This window comes from Bufo gargarizans, chromosome 3 (genome assembly GCF_014858855.1).
Source record: "Bufo gargarizans isolate SCDJY-AF-19 chromosome 3, ASM1485885v1, whole genome shotgun sequence".
NCBI lineage: Eukaryota > Metazoa > Chordata > Amphibia > Anura > Bufonidae > Bufo > Bufo gargarizans.
The window spans coordinates 129,089,943-129,113,180 of record NC_058082.1 but is presented as its reverse complement, the minus strand read 5'-3'; the positions used below and the strand labels follow the sequence as shown (position 1 = coordinate 129,113,180).

Sequence of the window (23,238 nt, the reverse complement as noted above, 5' to 3'; positions counted from 1 at the left end):
GGGAATGTGTTTTGGGGTGTCATTTTACATATACCCATGCTGGGTGAGAAAAATATCTTGGTCAAATGCCAACTTTGTATAAAAAAAAATGGGAAAAGTTGTCTTTTGCCAAGATATTTCTCTCACCCAGCATGGGTATATGTAAAATGACACCCCAAAACACATTCCCCAACTTCTCCTGAGTACGGCGATACCAGATGTGTGACACTTTTTTGCAGCCTAGGTGGGCAAAGGGGCACACATTCCAAAGTGCACCTTTCGGATTTCACCGGTCATTTTTTACAGATTTTGATTTCAAACTTCTTCTCACGCATCTGGGCCCCTAGAATGTCAGGGCAGTATAACTACCCCACAGGTGACCCCATTTTGGAAAGAAGACACCCCAAGGTATTTTGTGATGGGCATAGTGAGTTCATGGAAGTTTTTATTTTTTGTCACAAGTTAGTGGAATATGAGACTTTGTAAGAAAAAAAATAAAAAAAAATTCATCATTTTCCGCTAACTAGTGACAAAAAATAAAAAGTTCTATTTGTGGGGTGTTTGTACTGTCTGGCAATTGTAGAACCTCAGGAAACATGACAGGTGCTCAGAAAGTCAGAGCTGCTTCAAAAAGCGGAAATTCACATTTTTGTACCATAGTTTGTAAATGCTATAACTTTTACCCAAACCATTTTTTTTTTACCCATTTTTTTTTAATCAAAGACATGTAGAACAATAAATTTAGCGAAACATTTATATATGATGTCGTTTTTTTTTTTGCAAAATTTTACAACTGAAAGTGAAAAATGTCATTTTTTTGCAAAAAAATTGTTAAATTTTGATTAATAACAAAAAAAGTAAAAATGTCAGCAGCAATGAAATACCACCAAATTAAAGCTCTATTAGTGAGAAGAAAAGGAGGTAAAATTCATTTGGGTGGTAAGTTGCATGACCGAGCAATAAACGGTGAAAGTAGTGTAGTGCAGAAGTGTAAAAAGTGGCCTGGTCATTAAGGGGGTTTCAGCTAGTGGGGTTGAAGTGGTTAAAGGGGTTTTCTGGGTGAACTCTGCAGCCTCCTGACAGCAAACCAAGCACAACACCGTCCATTGTACAGCGCTGTGTGGCACTGCAGCCGAGGCCTGTTCAATGGAATGGGATGGAGCTGCGCATAGGCCATGTGAGCAATGAACATGACATCACTGGCCTAGAAGTGCAGTTCATTCCCATCCCTAGAGACTACAGCCTCTTCTAATAGTAGATCGGTGGGAGTACGGATGACCTATCCTGTGGACTGGTCATCCATATTTTACTCCCAAACATGTTTTCATTCCAGAGTTTTTTTGGTCAATCTCACTGATTTTAATTGGATCCAATGACAATCTGGTTTCTATGAGGCCCGTCTGCCAGCCCAGAAGTCTGTTTTCAGAGGGAATAAGGCTACATAATATTTGTCTTTAAAGGCCAACCCTCAATGTTTCCTTATGACACAACTTGGAAATACTAATGTACAAGGTTTTACTACCTCTAATATATAGGGGGTAGATTTATTATTGGTGTCCTAAATTTAGACAGTATAAAAGTGGCTGAGATAGGCATGAGCTGTGCCACATTTACCACAGTAACACACATTGAGGGACATTTAATCAAGACTGGCAGTCTTGGTCCCTCTACGCCAGAGTAAGATGCGCCAAATTTATTAAAAGCCAGATGGCGCTGCAATCCGGCAGTGGTGGCTGTGCTTGCACGCTATAGGAACTGGTGCCGGCCTCTCTGATGGCCAGAACTGTGGGAGCATGCAGAGGCTAGTGCTTTTATCTATAGTGTGCAAGCATGACCACTGCCGCTGGATTACAGGGTGGTCGTAACCATAGAAATGAGCAATTTCTAATGTGATGGAAAAATGAATCCAGCCAGCAAAGGAAGCAATATGGACAATCACAATACATCATTAGGTGCCTTGTATTAACTTTGTCTACAGGATAAATGCTATTTGCTGAAGTGAGACAACTCCTTTATTAAATCTGGTAAATTTTTCAACTCGATTAGCCACCTTCTTTACACATTTTTTCAAAAATATCTAGTCAGGTGTAATTTGAGCCAAAAATTCTGGGGCATTTTGCTTAGTAGATATCTCTGTATAATGTGTGGCTATTCCACAGTGGTTCTATTCAAAAAGTTTAACTGTTAACTAGTGCGGTAAAAGACTCACCTTTGTTGAAAGCACTTTAAATGTACTTTGTTCTGGCACAATGGAGTGAAATAAGAAGAGAGTCAGGTTGTAATTTTCTCCTGACGGAAAGTTCACATTTAAACTCAACTGTAAAAGAGAAATGCAATCTGAGTTATAGAAAAACAGAAAGATACTTGACAAAAAACAAACAAGCAAATCACGGAACAATGTGCACCGCTAGAACCCCCCCCCAGCTCTGCCTCATATACATAGCAGTGAAAAATGAATACTTAAAATGATTCTTAATTAAGATTCAGGGTCAGTTGTAAATATATGCAGCAGCTTATTCCCAATTGCTGGCATTCACATACAGTTATGGAGAGCAGGTGCTTCTTTTCAAGTCTGGTAAATTGGTATGTAGAACTGACATGAAGCAATGTTATTTCACAAAATAAAAAAGAGAGACACGGACATTATAAAGAACGGGACCCACTGGTAGGTAATCCACAGCTGTCAAATTAATACAGGCATGGTCATAATTTATACAAGGACACATTTCAATGGAAGGAACCGAAAACATTTTCAAAAAGAGCAGCAAACCAGCGCTTTTAATTTTAAATTAAAACTGGCATTTGCTTGCGTTATCTTTGGTTTCTTTCTCGAAAACGTATACAATTTAAAGCTCCAAAAAAAACTTAGAAATGAGAAAATTGCATAAACAACAATTCCCCAATACATATTATTGAAAACAACCTCATCACAAGCACAAATATTATAATAAAGCAGAAAGATGTGGGAGCTACCCTACCGGGGAAACAAGGGCTGTTTTATGACACACGGGGAAGCGCTCATTAGAACAGGAGGCCATGGAGCGGTGAGCGGAGTGCAGGTATTATTTACCGCTCCCTGGTCTTCTGCGGGCACCAGCGCTGTAACTCTGTCACACCGCATACAATATTAGGATGCTGGGTGTGTGGGAGTGCCCTATGACCTAATGCTGTGCGGTAACAGGTCACAGTGAAGTGCTTCAGGAGGAGCGCCATCTGAAGCAGAAGAGAGGAGTAGTGTTTTTTTTTTGCCGATCCGAGTTCTGCATTTAAGGGATGAAGCGTTGGGGTCATAGGGAGTAGGTGTTGGCGATATAGGCGATATGCACGAATTTGTGCAACGATACAGATTTTGTCTATATCGCCAGATCGCGATATGACCACAGAGCGGTAGTGAATTGAAGAAGCTTCTCACTCACCGCTCCGTAGCCTCCCGACTCCGCAGTACGCACCGCGCTGTACTGGGCCTGTTGTGCACACAGTGCCAGCCTGATGGCTGACGCTGTGTGTGACGTCAGGTCCAGCCCAATGCATGCTGGGAAGAAGATGCAACACCTGCTGCCGAGCACCCTGCAGGAAAGGTAAGTATAATAACAGTGATTCTTATGGGGGGGCTGGAGAATTGGGAGGGGATGGCCATGGGACTGATCTGATGTCACTGGGACATGTATGATGATGGCAATTGGCAAATGCCATGGGGCTGATGGCACTGGCTCTGAGGGACATGTATGACATTTGTGTTTTACTAACACTTAGTCTTCATCTTTACATCGTTTGGAAAAAGATCTGTTACACAATACACATATTAAAAATTTCTTGAAAAGTTTTGTAATTTGTATTTTTGTATACATACAGAAGAAAATATAAATCGCAATATATATCGCACATGCTTCAAATTAGATCGCAATATAGATTTTAGGGCATATCACCCACCCTAATTGGGAGCACATTAATTTGGGGTCTAATTTGAGGTTTGCATTTAAAAGATGGAGTTGAGGCTGGGGGCAAAGGGGGTCACTAAATTGATTAGGGGTTCAATTTGCCTGCTCTGACTAGGACACCAAAATAGCTTGCTCCGGCTCTGCCTTAAAGTCTATGGCCCCTTCCATACAAGCTAGTTTTCCGCACGGATGCAATGCGTGACGTGAACGCATAGCACCCGCACTAAATCCTGACTCATTCATTTTAATGGGTCTGTGTACATGAGCGTTTTTTCCACGCATCACTTCTGCGTTGCGTGAAAAACCCAGCATGTTCTTTAGTCTAAGTTTTTCACGCAGTCCTGGCTCCATAGAAGTGAATGGGGCTTCAGTGATGGGGCAACATCTCACTGATGGTTGCTAGGAGTTGTTGTTTGTAAACCTTCAGTTTTTTATCACGCGTGTGAAAAACGCATCAAAACGCATTGCACCTGCGCTGAAAAACTAAACAACTGAACGCAATCGGAGACAAAACTGACTGAACTTGGTGCGAGCTTCACTGAACGCATCTGGACCTAATCAGTCATGCTCTGGAAAGAGGCCTATGGAAATTATGAAATGCAGACAGGATTTTCTTGCTACTGGCCTTTTTCTCAATTTGTGGCATGGAGTATGGAAAAAATGCAAGCGATATCTATGGTTTATGAAAAAATATGAGGAGGTGTGATCCAGGTTCATTCTTGTTTTTGGATATTTTATAGTTCCTTTTGTTTTTTTGCACTCTGGTATTAGCACTTCTCCCATTCGACCAAGGTGATTTTAATTGGCAGGAGACTGCATAAGGGTTCACAAATTCCTACCAGCGCTCAGTTGGAGTTCCTGAGAGCATATGATAAGGTGAGCTTTGACAACTGTTCACATGGTGCAGTGCTGCCTGGCAGACATTGTTGCTGTGGTGCTGTGCTAGTAGTACCCAGTGCCAGGGTGGCATTGCCAAACAGCTAGGGTGCCGTTTGGCTGCTGAGTCCCGCCATCTGCTGGTGCGGTGCCGAGCCTCCTTGAGTGGGAAATTTAGAGTAGGTTCACACTCGAGGATGCAACCTTGTCGTGGCGAGTGCGCTTATGCTTTTTGATCAAAAGGTATACTAATGCCTCATGTATAGCATGCAACATAGGGGACTGTATACTAATTATGAGAAGTGAGAAGTGATGTTAATTATGCTGACAAGCAGTTATTAGATCAAAGCATAGCATGAGGAGGTGTGATCCAGGTTTATTCTTGTTTTTGGCCATTGCAATTTTGATGCAGTTTTTTGGATCAAAATGAAGAAGTGGATCTAGCAGGAAACAGAAGTAGGAGTTATTCTTTTATATTTCCCATTCATTTTCAATCCACTACTGGCTTCATCAAAAGAAACAAAAAATAACAGTTTTTTTGTTACTTTAAAAGAATGTTTGAAACCACCCTTAGGCCATATTTAACGCCTGGATGATTTTGGCTCTTTAGGACGGAGCGTTTTTTTTTTTTTACATCAACAAAGAGCTAGAACATGAGTACGAACTGTAAGGCCTCTTTCACACGAGCGTGACGGATTGGCTCCGGGTGCATTCAGTGAAACTCGCACCATTTTGCAAGCAAGTACAGTCAGTTTTGTCTGCAATTGCCTTCAGCTTTTTCCGCGCGGGTGCAATGCGTTTTAATGCGTTTTTCACGAGCGTGATAAAAAAAAAAAAAAAAAAAAAAAAAAAAAAAAAATGAATGAAGGTTTACAAACAACATCTCTTAGCAACTATCAATGAAAAACATACTGTATCCGCACTTGCTTCCGGATGCAATGTGTTTTTCACTTCTATGGGGCCAGGGCTGCCTGAAAAACGCAGAATATAGACCATGCTGCATTTTTCACACAACGCAGAACTGATGCGTGAAAAAAACGCTCATGTACTAGGGTTGGCCGATATAAAAAATATTCCCACGATAACGATATTAAGAAATTTATCGCGATAACAATATATAATCTCGATAAATGCCAATTTAGAAGAAAAAACACTTGGGGCCATAAGGAGACATTACACTGTATGGGGGCAGCCACAAGGAGACGTTACACTGTATGGGGGCAGCCAGGCAGCCACAAGGAGACGCTAATTGTTATACTTTTATATGTCATTTTTCACCATTTCGGGTATCTGTAACTAGTTCATTGACTTCTAGTAACAACAAAAACATTACAGGGTTAATTCTGTACCAGAACGAGTGGTTTTAATCTTGTGTATCATCTCCTACTAGAAGGTGTATTGCAGGCTGTAAGCAGAAGTGTTGGTGGCGCTCCTGTCCTATCCTGCGCTGTGCAGCCTCACCCGTCATCTGATTCTGACGTCGGTGGGCGGAGACTGCATTATGGGAGCCTGCATGGAGGTGCCGGGGTAGCCACTGCGGGGAATGATGTAAAACAGCAGTTGCGGCATTGCTTTTGTGATTTTTTTCATGCCATGCCCAGTGTGGTTTAAAGAGGACCTTTCATGGGTCCAGACATTATAAAATAACTAGCAGGATATGTAGGGCACTGTGCAGGGATGTAATATTGCTTACTAGTTTGTCTGGGCATCGCTCTGTTCACCCGCTGTGCCCCCTTGCAGTTTTTCCGGATGGCATGCTAATGAATAGCATTGGTACAGGGAGGAGGAGACTGCCCTGTTTCTCAATGGGCATCTCTTTCTCCCTGGCTGTGCCGCGGTCCAATCGCAGCGGATTTTTGCTTACTGGTGATTTTTTTTTTTTTTTTTTTTACCTTTATTAGGACAAACCTCTCCTTCCCCATGGGACAATGTGCAAAGCGCAAATCGCCCAAAGATGTGGCGAAGTACATTATGCACTTTGTCCCAGGTGAAAGGAGAGGTTTGCAGCAGCTGTGAGTGAAAGGGCCCTAATAGCCCTGTGTGCCTGTCCTGTGAGATGCAATCCCTATGCCAAGTGTACCTGTGTGTGGTACATCCGGAAACACTCCCCTAAGCATAGGGCAGGGTGGTCAGGGCAGTCAGGACAGAAATAGCGGGTGTCACGCCTAATTCCACTCCTGCTACAGACACAACATCTTTTTCGGGGTGACGAGGTACCAGCAACTACATTGGGGAAATGTCGCTCGTGTAGACGGCTCACTACACTGGTGGATGGGCCACGGAACCTCCTGGATACAGGAAGTTCTCGATGATCTCTTCCTGAAATTTGAGGAAGGATCCTGTTCTCCCAGCCTTACTGTAGAGAACAAAACTATTATACAGAGCCAATTGAATTAAAAATACAGACACCTTCTTATACCAGCGTCTGGTGCCTCGGGAAACTAAATAGGGAGCCAACATCTGGTCATTGAAGTCCACCCCTCCCATGAGCGAATTATAGTCGTGGACACAAGGGGGCTTTTCAATGACACTGGTTGCTCGTTCAATTTGTATTGTCGTGTCTGCGTGAATGGAGGAGAGCATGTAAACGTCACGCTTGTCTCTCCATTTCACCGCGAGCAGTTCTTGGTTACACAAGGCAGCCCTCTCCCCCCTTGCAAGACGGGTGGTAACGAGCCATTGGGGGAAGCCCCGGCGACTAGGTCGCGCGGTGCCACAGCAGCCAATCTGTTCTAGGAACAAATGCCTGAGGAGGGGCACACGTGTAGAAATTGTCCACATAAAGATGGTACCCCTTGCCAAATAAGGGTGACACCAAGTCCCAGACTGTCTTCCCACTGCTTCCCAGGTAGTCAGAGCAACCAACCGGCTCCAGGATCTGATCTTTTCCCTCATAGATCCGAAATTTGTGGGTATAGCCTGTGGCCCTTTCACAGAGCTTATACAATTTGACCCCATACCGGGCGCGCTTGCTTGGGATGTATTGTTTGAACCAAGGCGCCCGGTAAAATGTATAAGGGACTAGTCTACGCAGATGTTTTGCTCAGGGGTATACAAATCTGCAAATTTGTTGTTGAAGTTGTCTATGAGGGGCCGAATTTTGTGGAGCCGGTCAAAAGCTGGGTGGCCTCTGGGACGGGAGGTGGTGTTATCGCTAAAGTGCAGGAAACACAGGATGGCCTCAAATCGTGCCCTGGACATGGCAGCAGAGAACATGGGCATGTGATGAATTGGGTTCGTGGACCAATATGACCGCAATTCATGCTTTTTGGTTAGACCCATGTTGAGGAGAAGGCCCAGAAAAATGTTTAATTCGGAAACTTGGACGGGTTTCCACCGGAAAGGCTGGGCATAATAGCTTCCCGGGTTGGCGGCTATAAATTCAGTGGCATACCAATTTGTTTCTGCCAGGACTATGTCCAAGAGCTCCGCAGTCGAGAACAGCTTAAAAAATCCCAGGGCCGAACCGATCTGAGCTGTCTAAACACGAACTCCAGACTGGGCGGTGAAAGGGGGAACTAATGGTGCGACTGAAGTTGGGGACTGCCAATCAGGGTTTGCCAGCACCTCAGGGACTCTAGGGGCTCTACGGGCCTGTGAGGTGGCTGCGACGGGGTAACTACTGCACGTGCCACCATACCAGCTTCAACTGCCCTTCTGGTGCTCGCCACTTCACCATGTCATACAGCAGTGCTGGTACTAGGTCCAGGGTGGGCTGCGCTGCTGGTGTATGCCTCACAACGTAATCCGACAGCGCCAGCCCCACTCTGCTGCCCTTGAAGCGGATCCTGTGCAACCTGGGGTCTAGCAACACTGGGCCGGGTACGCCTGGTACTCCTCGTCCGATCTTTGGGTCAGACTGCCACTGCTTTCTACAGGTTCATATTCTGACCCGCTGGATTCGTCAGATGAGGGTTCCCATTCCTCATCCGACTGGGTCAGAAGCCTGTAGGCCTCTTCAGAAGAATACCCCTTGTTTGACATTTGGACTACTAAATTTAGAGGGTATTCCCTGAGACTACCCAAGAAAAAAAGCAAGCCTGTCTTACAAATGGGAGGCTAGCGAAGTACCGGAGGCCGCTGCGATTGATAAAAAATATCAAAACAGATTTTCTTTTATCGCCGCAGCACTTGTAAAGTGATTGTGCAGTGATCAAAAAAAAATAAATTGTTTTGTCACTGCGGCGGGGCAGGCGTGGGTGAACGCACGTGTGGGTGACCGATCATGCCTGATCGGGCAAACACTGCGTTTTGGGTTGAGGGCGAGCTAAGGTGACACTAATACTATTATAGATGTGACTGATCAGTTTTGATCACTTACAGATACTATAAAAGTACAAATGCTGATTAGTGATACGCTAATCAGCGAATCAGTGACTGCGGTGCGGTGAGCTGGGCGCTAAACGATCGCTAACTACCTAACCAAGGGGCCTAAACTATCCTAAAACCTAACAGTCAATACCAGTGGGAAAAAAAAGTGAGTTTACACTGATCACTTTTTTCCTTTTCACTAGGTGATTGACAGGGATTGAATTGGGGTGATGGGGGGTGATCTGGGGGCTAAGTGTGGTGTTTGGTGTACTCACTGTGAACTGTGCGTCTCTGCTGAGACCAACCTACGAAAAGAATCAGAGGAGCACAGCAGCCATTTAACACCTTATATTTATAAATATAAGGTGTTAAATGGCCTGTGATTCGTTTTTTTTTAAATCATCAGCCTGCCAGCGATGATCATTGGCTGGCAGGCTGATGATGCAACCCCCCTCGAACTTTTGCCGGCCCGAGATGCGCGGGCCGGCTGTGAGCATCATCTCGCATCTCGCGAGATTACGCATCCCTGCGTGACTCTGCCTGAGACTGCCGACTCCGGACCGCGATGCTGCGTTAGGCGGCCCGGAGGCGGTTAAAGGGACCCCTTCATCACAAGGTCTGGACTCAATTTATTCTTCATCCCCAAGTTAACTACCCCCCTTATTTGCTGCTTCAGAAGACAACGCCTAGGGTCCAGCATAATCAGGTAGGAGCACTGTGACACATACAAAACAGTAAGGACATTGTAGGCCACCCTATACCACTTGGCCATTCCTACACATGGGTACCACCACCAACACTTTTTTTTTTAAAAGTAAAAAATAAATAAATGCCAGATCCGTTTTTCCGGATGCATTTTTTTGCATTGGCATACGTTTTGCCAGATCCGGCAGTGTGAAAGTGCCGCAAGTGTGAAAGTAGCCTTAAAGGGGTTGTCCGAGTTATGAAAAAAAATATAGCACAGAAAATCTGATATATAACCGAGCTAAGCAAGTTTTATGCAAAAAAAAAAATAATTATATAATATATTTCCTCATTTCCCTGGTTCTCTTCTGGCTCTTTGTTTACATGCAATAAAAACATCCTCTGCCCCTCCCCCTGCTCTGCTAAGGGAGCGAATACAAGAGCTTCCCTGAGTGACATGTCGGCCTGCTGGGAGACTCTGCAGCATGTTGTATGTGTAGGACTACAAGTACCAGCTGTATAATGACACTGCTAATACACACAGGATCTTCCCCCTACCTTCTTGTGTAATGTTCTCTCTAGTATCTCAGCTCCAGTGCCCAGCATTGTCTCCTCACAGCCTGCAGAGCTGTGCAGCTGAAGGGGTTAAGAATCCTAGCAGAGAGTAGACGGCAGTGAAGGGGGGGCGTGGCCAGCACAGTGACGTCTCGTTTACAGGTTTGTAAACGACCTTTATCAGAGCAGGGAGAGAAGCTGACATCAGATGTCATGTGACCCTCAGTGAAATCTGAGAAACCAGCCACTGGAGATAAAGTGAGTGAATTGGAAAGCTGTTACATTTGCTTAGTTAGGAACATAGAAAAAACAAATAAATAACTCTGATAACCCCTTTAAGAGGTAAATAAAAAAAAAAATTGAGGACGCCCTTTTTTAATCGTCTTTGCTTTTATTGAGCTTAAAGGAAATTAGTTAATTTTTTTTACGGTGTTCTTTATGTGGTAAAGCTGACTTGTGCCATTACGGTAATTCTCCAGGTCAGTACAAATCTGGCGATACCACGCATGTATAGTTTTTATTCAATTTTTTATGAGATATATTATGAAAAAAAACGAATCTGCAATCGGCCAACTTTTTTATATTTTAATAGTACGGGCGTTTTCGCATGTGCTGATGCCCTGATGCCCATGGGTTTAAGACCACTTGAAAAATAGCAAAAAATCCTATTTAGCATGGCTGGATCTTAACAAGCTCCAAGTAGAGCTTCAACATGCAACAAGAAGAAATGGGAGCGAGACAAAACATTTTTTGAGCATTCAATTTAATGAAAACAACGAATAAACTGAAACTGGCTGTTTTTCCGCTGATCAAAAGTTTAGGACCACACCTCCAAAAAAAATAACTAAACCCCCGCCCCCAAAACTTAAATCCAACTTTCAAACATGAACTCAGTAATGAGTAGCTCCACCGTTATTGTTGATCACTTAAAAAATTTGTTTTGGCATGCTTGATGCAAGCATTTCCATGAAGTGAGTGGGAACATTTCTCCAAGTGGTGAAGACGGCCGCAAGAAGGCCATCTACTGTCTGGAACTGTTGTCCATTTTTGTAAACTTCCCTTGCCATCCATCCCCAAAGGTTCTCAATTGGATTTAGATAAGGGGAACACGCAGGATGGGCCAAAAGAGTTGTTGTTGTGATGTTATTCTCCTGGAAGAAGTCCCTTGTTCTGCGGGCATTGTGTACTGTAGCCTTGTCCTGTTGAAAAACCCAGTCATTACCACACAGACTAGGGCCCTCAGTCATGAGGAATGCTCTCTGCAACATCTGGACATAGCCAGCGGTCGTCTGACGCCCCTGCACTTCCTGAAGCTCCATCGTTCCACTGAAGAAAAAAGCACCCCAGACCATTATGGCGCCCCCTCCATTGTGGCGCATAGAATACATCTCAGGTGGGATCTGCTTGTCATGCCAGTAACGTTGGAAACCATCAGGACCATCAAGGTTACATTTTTTTTCTCATCAGAGAAAAAAAAAAACTTTCTTCCACCTTTTGAATGTCCCTTGTTTGGTGCTCTCTTGCAAAGTCCAAACGAGCAGTTCTGTGGCGTTCAAGGAGACGAGGTCTTTGAAGACGTTTTTTGTTTTTGAAGCCCTTCAGTCTCAGATGCCGTCTGATGGTTATGGGGCTGCAGTCAGCACCAGTAAGGGCCTTAATTTGGGTCGAGGATCGTCTAGTGTCTTCCACTTGACTTTTTTGCTCCATAACCCTCAGGATCATTTAAGAAATTCCAAATGACTGTCTTACTGCGCCCCACCTCCGCAGCGATGTGAGAGACCTTGCTTATGCAGTTCAACAACCCAACCACGTTCAAAAAGGGAGAGGTTGTTTTGCCTTTGCCATCACAACGTTTGACTACCTGACAGAAAATGACAATGAATCCACATCTTTGCACAGATTTGGCCTTTTAAAAGGCATGTGGTCCTAAACTTTTGATCAGCTGAAAAACAGCCTGTAGCTCCAGCTCATTATTACAACAGGGCGCTTTCTCTGATCTCCCCCGTGGGGAAAGTGCTTCCTTTTTTAGCACTCTCAGATGCCGTGGTCACAGTTGACCACGGGATCCGAGGGGTTAAAGGTCCGCGGTCGGCATTACCACCAATTGCAGACATTAGCTGCAAGTGCCTGCTGTATGGAACAGAAGGCACTCGGTTGCCATGGCGCCCACTCTACTCCAGAGGGGGCGCCATCTTTAAAGACCCGACATGGACGGAAGTCGGGAAGGGGTTAGCCATCTCTGTACACACACTCAGAGAGGGAAGGCTGTCAGTCACTGACAGGACCATCTCCTTGACTTCCAAGCCCAGAATAATCAGGATTTTAAAAGTATAAAATACAAGATATACTGAATCTTTCCCCATAAAACCATATAATCAATCTGCTCAGCTACTCCTGCTCTATAACATGCTGTCTGCCGTGTGCCACATGACAGGTTCTCTTTAAACCATATGTAACAGAAACCATGTTTTCTGAACAGTTCCACCTTTGACTCATCAGTCTACAGATTACTATCCCAAAAGTCATGGGGGTCATCTAGACGGTTTCTGGCAAAATTTGAGACATGTCTTTTGTGCTTTTTTTGGTAAGCAGTGTTTGGTGCCTTGTAACTCTATTCCTTATATGTTCATATGGATTTTTAGCAGCTTCCTGAATGAGTCAATGCACTCTTCTTGTTGCATTTTAGTTAGGCCAGCCACTCCTGAAGGTTCGCCACTGTCCCAGCTCCTCTCCATTTGTGGCTGATGGCTCTCACTTTGTTGAGTATTAAACCATCAGTAATGGCTTTGTAACCCTTTGCAGGCTGATAGATTTCAATAACTTTGTTTCATCTGTATTTGAATTGCTTTAGAACATAGCATCATTTGCTGTTTTTTTTTAAACCTTGTAGCTTGCTTCACATTTCCAGACAGGTGTTATTTAAAGGGAGTCTGTCACCAACCTATCAACTTCCGAGGAATATCCAAATTTGTGTCTATCAATACAAAAGATTAACCGCTTGAGCGATAGCGCTAAAACCAAACCAAAAACGTTATTATAAATCTCAGTAAAACAGAGAATCTTAGTGGCTATGTATAATGCGAGTCTGTTTCAGGCTGGGCATAAGGGGTGAGGAGCTTAATTAAAACAAATGTACTACTCCCCTTTCCCACAAAAAACTGTGTGGTCATTTAACCCACACTAACTGGTGTTTGATAATATAATAAATAACTTTTTGGCATCTAAATCACCTTATACCAGGATAGGGCTAAATCAGTGGCATAGAGGGAACCTAGTGCCTATCCCTGTACATTCTATTTGCGCTGCCTCATTTAATAACATGAGCCAGTAATGCCCCTTGTCAGCATCCAAATTCACCTTGTACCAGACACCTGATGGCTTCACCTCAAGATCTGCATCTAACAAGGGTGGACCACCTTACAGTGCCGGAGGCTACGAGCACGTACATCAGAGGCGTGCAACGTTTCAGGTCTTTGATATTTACTATATCTAAATCTAATGCTGGCTCCTGATGAAATACTGGCCTTGTCCAGCAGTGAAACGCGTCGAGCAGAGCAATAGTGAACACAGAGTAGTCTACTGGGCAGTGACAGCAATAGTAGGGATCCTTATAAGTAAGGTGGTCTGCCGCTGTTAGATTCAGATCTTGAGGTGAGGCTATCAGGTGTCTGGTACAAGGTGAATTTGGATCAATGTGGTCATGCTATAGCACAGGCATGCTCAACCTGCGGCCCTCCAGCTGTTGCAAAACTACAATTCCCATCATTCCCTGACAGCCTACAGCTATCATCCTACAGAAGGGCATCGTGGGAGTTGTAGTTTTACAACAGCTGGAGGGTCACAGGTTGAGCATCACTGCTATAGCACATAGAGTATATGATATGTAGATGCTAGGATACAGCTCTAGGACACAGCTCTACCCTCAGCATGCTGATGTCTAGCCCTGTCAATCAAGGGGAGGGGGGAGTTTGCAGAGCACAGGTGTCGTTTTAAAGCAGTGCTCAAATTATTCAGGCCCACCTCTTGGTCCTCAAACTTGCTCATTTGCATATAAAAACACAAATAGAATAAAAAAAAACGCAAATATCTCTGCAGCTGTTTAGCATACAGACTAAAGAAAGGCACAGTTCACATAAATAGGATAAATCCAACTCACCCAATTGCATGAGTTAAGTCCAGGTCGACTCCCGTTCTAAATGCGAAAAGGACCGTGGATATCACCTCCCCACTACATGTTTTGAACCCGCTTTGTTCTTAATCATAACCAGGAGTTGTCCCAAGTGATGGAAGGTCCTGGCATCAATGAAAGCTTCTGAATTAGACAGGCAAAGGCCGGACCAGAGTCTCTATATATCCCTAAGTACAGGAAGGGGAGCTAGGATTGCCCTGCCTATCTATACAGAGCACTCGACCCGGAAGGGCCGACCCCATCCAGATACCTGACCCTAACCCGGACAGTATCCCTACTATGAACCCTAATGAAGTCCCGACGTGCCACGCATTTACCCCTTTTTTTTTAATCCTATTGTTTTTTACCTTGGGCAAGAATAGGTGACTAGTTACCTTAATTATAGAGTTTCCCCTGATAAGTTATTACACGAAAAGTGGCACGTCGGGACTTTACTAGGGTTCATAGTAGGGATACTGTCCGGGTTAGGGTCAGGTATCCGGATGGGGTCGGCCCTTCCGGGTCGAGTGCTCTGTATAGATAGGCAGGGCAATCCTAGCTCCCCTCCCTGTACTTAGGGATATATAGAGACTCTGGTCCGGCCTTTGCCTGTCTAATACAAAATCTTTTATTGATACCAGGACCTTCCATCACTTAGGACCACTCCTTTCCTAATTGTACTATCTTGCAGACAGACTACAGGATCGGTAAGAGTGTTCCATATATACTACTTCTTATTTGGAAAAAAGAGGTGACGCCCAAGAATGGGGACACATTATTGGTATCCAAGCCTAGATTATTACGGGTTTCTGTGTGTTTGTTCTAATGGTGCAGCATGTATTTTAAATATCACATAGTAAAAGTTAAGTTTTATCTCCTGGCCTTCAATTTGAGGTCTAGTTTTGGATGTTTAGACTCAACAGATCTAGCAGTAATCATGCCTCGGTGTGGCTAGTGACATTGAACCCATTTGAAAATGTTACTTATCTGGTCGATTTAGTAGATGAGGCAGAAATTACTTTTTCACATAGGGCCGAGCAGGGCTGAACAGCATTTTCCTTACAATAAGCGATATTTAAAATGAGCATTTTTTGTTTACTTGGATTATCTAATATTAAAAGTAGTTTGATGATCTGAAAAAGTATGTGTGACATGTAAAAAAAATGAAGAAACTGGGAAGGGGCAAACACTTTATCACAGCACTATGCCAATGAGCTCTCGCCTTGCACCTCAGTAATGATGAGCCATTTATTATCAATATGTTTACATTTTAAATGGCTTCAAATTAAGAATGGCACGAAAGGAAGGAAAAATCAATCTGGTTATTACAGAGAAAATTGTTAATAAGCAGCATGCTCTCTCAATATCGCTGGGATGTAAAATGTGAGCATATAAAAAAAAGACAAGTGTATTGTGAAAATAACGCATAAAAGGTAGTGAAACCTATGGCTAAAGCTCATCATGGTGCGACCCAACAGAATATATGAGGCACCGACAAGCTCAGCAATAAAACTGAAAGAGGGTTTTATTTACAACTTTAGTATTCATTTTTGGAAGAAAGCCACAAGGAGAAATCGCTGCCAACTGCAGATCACAAAGAGTAGACACAGAATTGTCAAATGTGTTTATATTACCCAGAGGTAATGTAATTACTGCTAATTTAACGACTAATCCATCAACTCTAAAAACAGACCTACATTTACCCAAAAATTACATAAAAACATGGCAGATATTAGAAATTGATTACTTCTACAAATTTACAGTATAAACAGCTTTATGGGGAACGTATCATAAGGCACCAAGCGTAACTGGTGGGCGATATGAGCCCACTAAACATTCCGATTGAAGAGGACCTGTCACTACAAACGAGTAATCCGAGGCAGCATGTTATATATCGCTCTGCTCAGCTCCTCCTGCTCTATATTTTGTGGGAAAAGGTTCAGTAAAACTTGTAATTTACACATTTAAATCTCTGCTCTGACTGTATTGTGTACATGGAAGGTGTTATAAGTGACTCATAGGATTCGCTGTGCAAGTGTGTATACAGAGGTTAGTCAGCCACTGATAACACCTCCCCCATGAACAATGAAATCAGAAATAGCAGATATTTAAGTAACAAGTCTTACTGAATCTTTCCCCACAAAACTATATATCTGCTCAGCTCTTCCTGCTCTATAACACACTGCCTCCCACAAAGTTGGAAGCATCTAATTGTCCACAGTGTCTCAATATGCTGAATTATTAACATTTCCCTTCAGGAACTAAGGGGTCAAGCCGTACTCTGGAAAAGCAACCCCAGAGCACTGTCCCTCCTCTACCAAACTTTACAGTTGCCACAATGCAGTCAAGTAGGTAAGCTTCTCCTGGCATTCACCAAACAATTGTCCACTGACTTATCCATCAGACTGCCAGATAAAGAAATATGACTTCTCACTACTGGCATTGTGCTGGATGACAAAAAGCTTGCATGCAGCTGCTCAGCCCTGGAAACCATGTCACAAAGCTGCAGGCGCACAGTTTTTGTGCTGACACCAATGCCACAGGAGGTTTGGCACTCTGCAGTTATTGTATCAGCAAAGCATTGGCAGATTTTTTGCACTCAGCGACCCCGCTCTGTAACGTAGTTGAGTTGCGGTGGTTCCTAAAAGCCACTACTCAGCAATAGTACTATTCACAGTTGATCATGGAATATCTCAGAGGGAAGAAACTTCACTGACTTGTGCAACAGTGACATACTATTACAGAACCACACACATTCAGGGAGCTCTTTAGAATGAGCCATTCTTTTATAAATGTTTGTAAGGCAGACTGAATGGCTAGAGGCTTGATTTACACACCTGTGGCAATGGGCCTGAATGAAACACCTGACTTCTATGAGCAAAAGATCCTCCAATACTTTTCTGCATATTGTGTATCTATATCATAGAACTCAGCTTCTCTCTATCATATCCTGCTCTCAGAAAGGGCAACAGAAATTACATGACGGGTTCACTTTAACCCTCAACAGTTTTCCCCAAGCTCTACTCGGGCTTTGGAAAAAAGACCTGACAGTTCAGCCCAAGCAGATCTTCGGCAGCAGGGCAGGGGGAGAGGGGGCTGTTTTAAACCTTCATACCTTGGGCTTCTTTGAAAGCTGACAATCTGGACTTTAAAACAAGACCAGAATATCAGCATTAGCTATACCACATCAGGAGATACAACCTTTAGACTTCGGGTACGGAGCGATAGCTGCTGAAAGCAGACTTTAGCTGCTTTTAATCCCAGACAAGCAGAGCAGAGAGGAGGATGAGGCCTTTCTTTATCTCAGTGTCCTGGAGTAACCCGTTCTCCTGTGCGATTTGGACAGGTTTTGTGTGCACTAGGTTGGTGGACATTTTATTTCTCTTAATAATTGCTCCCTAGACAAAAGGAGCCATTATAACTAGTGAAAGTTATTTGGGAATATATTCATAATAGAGTCATATATTTATTTATTTTTTATTCCCAGAGAACCCCTTTAACTTTAAACCAGCTAAAAGAAGCTGGCCACCTTCTGGAGTTTTTATGGCAAACCTCCCTCCTGTAAAAAACATCCTCCATATGAGCTATTGCTTTGATACCTTGAATGCTTCAGAGGGACTGCGGCTATTACAACAAACCGCTTAGTGGAGCCACACACCACACAGGTAACGGAGAGTGCATACAAGAGCTGCTGCTCACTAACCACATCCCCACCTCCTCTCTCTACTTCACATCTCCTCATGAACTCCATTCCTACAGAGATTCAGCTGAAGATCTTTATCAGCTGTACTCAGGATCTCTGACAAGCAGAGCGGAGGATGAGGCAGCTCTTTAGCTCAGTGTTCTGAAGTAACTTGTCCACCTGTGTGATTAGGACAGGTTTTGTGTGCACTAATATGACAGCAGACATTTTATTTCCTCTTATGATTGCTCCCCAGACAAAACCATCCATTATAACTAGTGAGAGGTATTTGGGAATATATTTATAATAAAGTTATATTAAAGTATTTTCAGCAATTTTAATTTTCTTAATTCCCGGAGAACCTCATTAAAGACTCTGAGGGTTTCCCCCATGATGCACAGTCCTGCTGACAAACATACCTGGTGTTAAACAGCACTAAACTAACAAAAACAGGATAGTGAATAAAGTATTACATTGGATACAATACTAGTTATTTGTGAGCTGCATGAATACCTTGGGGATCCATAACCATCGGTGTATTCCTACTGTATTCCTATATGCATATGTAAACAATTTAAAATAACAATCCTGGCTGGTACCTCGGCACCAAAGCCCACTACAGATTGCCATTTTAAATTGTTTTTAAATACACAGATATGAATACAGTAGTAATTCGCCGAAGTCTCTCGCAAATCAGGCAAAACGAACTTTGGCTTCACGGAGCCAATACATTTCCATGCTGTATGGAAACAGCATTAAAATCGAATTTATATTTTGAATGAATTGACTTCAGATCTATGATCTAAAGGTCGATTTGCTCAAGCCTAGTCATAACCACAAAAATGACTCTATGCTTTGCCTATGAATAGAACACCTATATTTCTCAGATTATACTCTACTCAACCACTAGTTAGATTCACTGCATTGAAATGTTAAAGGCATGGCTACCAATATTCCATAATTCACAAGTAAGGCAGTCTTACCAAAATTGTTTTGGGATGGCCTCCTCTCAGAGGATTCTGATTATTATCTTTCCTCTCTGAACATATAACGCAGATACATATCCTCAGTAAAATTGTCTTCTTACCTGTCTCTCAGTAAACCATATGTGTACATCTTCCTTCTGCACATTCTTGATCATTACTGTAATGACGACCTGAGATTCTGTTTGGTACCAGTCATGTCTTCATAGTAAAATAGAAAAACAACACAGTCAAAGCAGTCATCATTTGGAGTCTACAACAAATGCATGCAAAAATATACCATCATTTCCATTTGTATCATATGGATACAAGCAAAGTTGCCAGGATAAGGCTGAGTTCACACGGGCAAGATTTCCGCGTGGGTGAAATGTGTGAGGTGAACGCATTGCACCCGCACTGAATCTGGACCCATTCATTTCTATGGGGCTGTGCACATGAGCTGTGATTTTCACGCATCACTTATGCGTTGCGTGAAAATCGCAGCATGTTCTATATTGTGCATTTATAACGCAATGTAGGCCCCATAGAAGTGAATGGGGCTGAGTGAAAATCGCAAGCATCCGCAAGCAAGTGCGGATGCGGTGCGATTTTCACGCATGGTTGCTAGGCTACAGTCTATTCACTGTATTATTTTCCCTTATAACATGGTTATAAGGGAAAATAATAGCATTCTGAATACAGAATGCTTAGTAGGTGGTCAAACTGAGGGTTAAAAAAAAATATTTTTTTTTAAAAAAAAATGTACTAGCCTTCTCCTCTTGATCGCGTAGTTCCAGGTCTCTTTTTTACTTCTTTAATGATGAGCTGTCGGCTAAAGGACTGTGGTGACGTCAGATCATATGCTCCAATCACATGGTCCATCACCATGGTGATGGACCATGTGATCTGACGTCACCACAGGTCCTAGCCGGTAGTTCATCATTAAAGAAGTAAAAAAGGAGACCTGGAACTACACGATCAAGAGGAGAAGGTGAGTTCAGTTTGACCACCTACTAAGCATTCTGTATTCAGAATGCTATTATTTTCCCTTATAACCACGTTATAAGGGAAAATAATAACATCTGCACAACACCGAACCCAAACCTGAACTTCTGTGAAGAAGTTCGGGTCTGGGTACCACAGTCGGTTTTTTTATCACGCGCATGCAAAACACATTGCACCCGCGCGATAAAAATTGAACATCGGAGCGCATTCGTAGTCAGAACTGACTGCAATTGCGTACCTAATCGCGTGGGTTTGCCGCAATACACCGGGACGCATCCGGACCTAATCCGGACCCGCCCGTGTGAACCCAGCCTAATTCCCCCAGTTGACGCACTATGCAATAGACAGTGAATGGTAAACATTTAGTAATAAAAATACTAAAATAATATTTTACAATATATTACAATTATAATACCGTAATTAACACAACATGGATACTATAAGTAATACAAAGTCAAACAACAATCCTTTAGGAAACAATGATATGTTTGTTATATTTGATATGCCCCAAATGTTTAATTGGGTCAAAAAATTTTTGAATGGGCATCCATAAAAGTGACTAACAGTTATAAAAAAAAATAAGGGATGATTGGCACATTTGCACTGTATAGTTTTTATGCATAAAAAGAATCTCTTTAAAAGGGGCTTTTTTTGGTAGTAATAAACTTAACTGAAGGCTCTTAGCCTGCATTGCTTGGTGAAAGATTCACACCTACGAGCTCTTGTTCCTCCATTTTCCAGTCCCCGGCTTCTTTTCTTCTGGTTGGGTATGGTTACTTGTGCAGCTGCAGCCAATAACTGGCCTTAGTGGTGACATGTCCCTAAGTGAGACATATATCTCCTGAAGCCAGATACGGACGCCAGTAGCCCAAGAGATCATGTCCATAGCAGGCCAGAAGAAAAGCTAAGAACTGGAAAATGAAGGAGAAAGGGCCAGGTTGCAGCACCAAAGCATTGGAGAGCATGTAATTATTTTTTCAGAAGGTGTACAGGCTAGGGGGCTTCAGTTAATAGTCAATTATCACCAGAAAAAAAAACAGTGATACTGACCAAACCTCAAAGGGGACTGGAAGTGAATTTGTAAATCCAGGTCTTAAACAAATATAGGAACACAAGGAAATTGCCTATGTTTGCAACAAAAATACGTTATGTGGATAGGGCCTAAGCCTTGGATTTCTGCAGTTGGATTGCATGAGGATTAGCACCACTGTCACCATTGGGCCGACCCTCTGGTTTTCTGTGGGAAATAAGTGAAGTGTCACTTAGTTTCCCTGGATCTCTGTGAAATGTAAACAGGATTGTAGAAAAGCTATTCACTTGTTGGAGCCAGACAGTCATTGGATTTGTCACGTATTTCAGCATGCAATCCATATGAACAGAGACTAAAAGTTTTGCAATAAATCGGTAATACGTATAGGCGCAAAGAGACTATGAAATGCATTGTACAAATGCATACGGTATATCCCATAAGCAGCTGGACTTTCACATCTGGGAAACTAGATGTAGAAACTAACATGGAATAAACCATACAGAACATTCACCGCATGCTGGATGTTCAGAGCAAAAATGCGGGCTGAAAATATATACGGTATATATTTTATTATTTTTTTTACACTTTTTCTGTACCATATACAAAATAAAATACGCAGTCTGCTTCTGCATAGTAACTAAGATAGAAGAAAAAGTAAAACAACACTGCCGGCTAGTGGCTAATCTCACATACTGCAGCATCTAATTTAATTGTCCTGCAGGCATTTTGCTTTACAAAAATAATTTTTTATTTTGATTTTAACATTAAAAAGCTAGAGCCCACTTATCTGAAACAGAATATTACCTCTATCAAATGAGCCAAGTAAAAATAAAAACAAAATGTCAAATGAAAAAAAAAAAAAAAAGCTCATCGGCGGGGATGTCGGCCGATCTGATATTGATGACCCATCCTGAGGATAGGTCATCAATAAATATAACTTGGGCAACCCCTTTAATGCAGTCAGTCCGGTCTGTCACGCAAACAGAGTTCACTGTGCCCAGCGTACATGCAGGCCCTCGGCTGGGCGAAAAAGGCTACAAGCTGCTTTTTTTGTCTAGCCGAAAGCCGGCACATACAGGCGAAACTCGAAAAATTTTAATATCGTGCAAAGTTCATTTATTTCAGTAATGCAACTTAAAAGGTGAAACTAATATAGGAGATAGACTCACTACATGCAAAGTAGGGCTGGGCGATATGGCCTAAAATCTATATCTCAATATAATTTGAAGCATGTGCGATATATCGCAATATATTATTTTCTTCTGTATGTATACAAATTACAAAACTTTTAAATAAATTTTTAAGATGTGTATTGTGTAACAAATCTTTTTCCAAACAAAGTAAAGATGAAGTGTTAGTAAAACACAAAAAATTGTTGAAAATAAAAGTGCAAAATGTAAAAATGTTATTTGCCATCATCCATGTCCCCCAGCCAGCGCCCTCAGCCCCATGCCATTGCCATCATCCATGTCCCCCAGCCAGCGCCACCAGTCCCATGCCATAGCCATCCTCCCCCTTCCCCCAGTAGATTCGGACCCCTGCTAATATAGTTACCTTTCCTGCAGGGAGCGCGGCTGGCTGATGGAGTCTGCAGGAGACGGACCGCGTCTTCTTCCCAGCATGCACTGGGAGGGACCTGACGTCACACACAGCGTCAGCCAGAACACAAGGGCCTGGCCACTGCAGTGCAGTGCAGTGCGGTGCAGAGTCGGGAGGCTATGGAGTGGCAAGTGAGAAGCTTCTTCAATTAACTACCGCTCCATGGTCATCTATCGCGATATGGCTAAAATTTAGATAGTTGTCCGAATTTATGCCGATAATAACGTATATCGTTTATCTCCCACCCCTAATGCAAAGTGAGATATTTCAAGCCTTAACTTGTCACAAAAGTCACAATTTTGAGGTACCCTTTGCTCAGGGGGTATGGATTAATTAGCTGACTAGAGTGTGACACTTCGAGCCTAGAATATTGAACGTTTTCACAAAATTCTAAGCTGCATTAAAGGGGTTTTGCACTTTCATTTAACTGATGATCTATCCTCTTGGTC

The 23,238-nt window shown here is 42.8% G+C and overlaps 1 protein-coding gene across 1 annotated transcript in view; it reads right to left on the bottom strand.

Annotated features, from left to right (window-relative positions):
• Positions 1–23,238, bottom strand: part of SUGT1 (SGT1 homolog, MIS12 kinetochore complex assembly cochaperone) — a 123,428-nt gene that overhangs the window by 48,222 nt on the left and 51,968 nt on the right. The window contains exons 10-11 of the mRNA XM_044286181.1: positions 19,281–19,377; positions 2,189–2,296 (exon numbers count right to left, since the gene is read on the bottom strand). Of these exons, the coding sequence (XP_044142116.1) occupies positions 2,189–2,296; positions 19,281–19,377 (205 nt within the window). The remainder of the gene's footprint in view (positions 1–2,188; positions 2,297–19,280; positions 19,378–23,238) is intronic.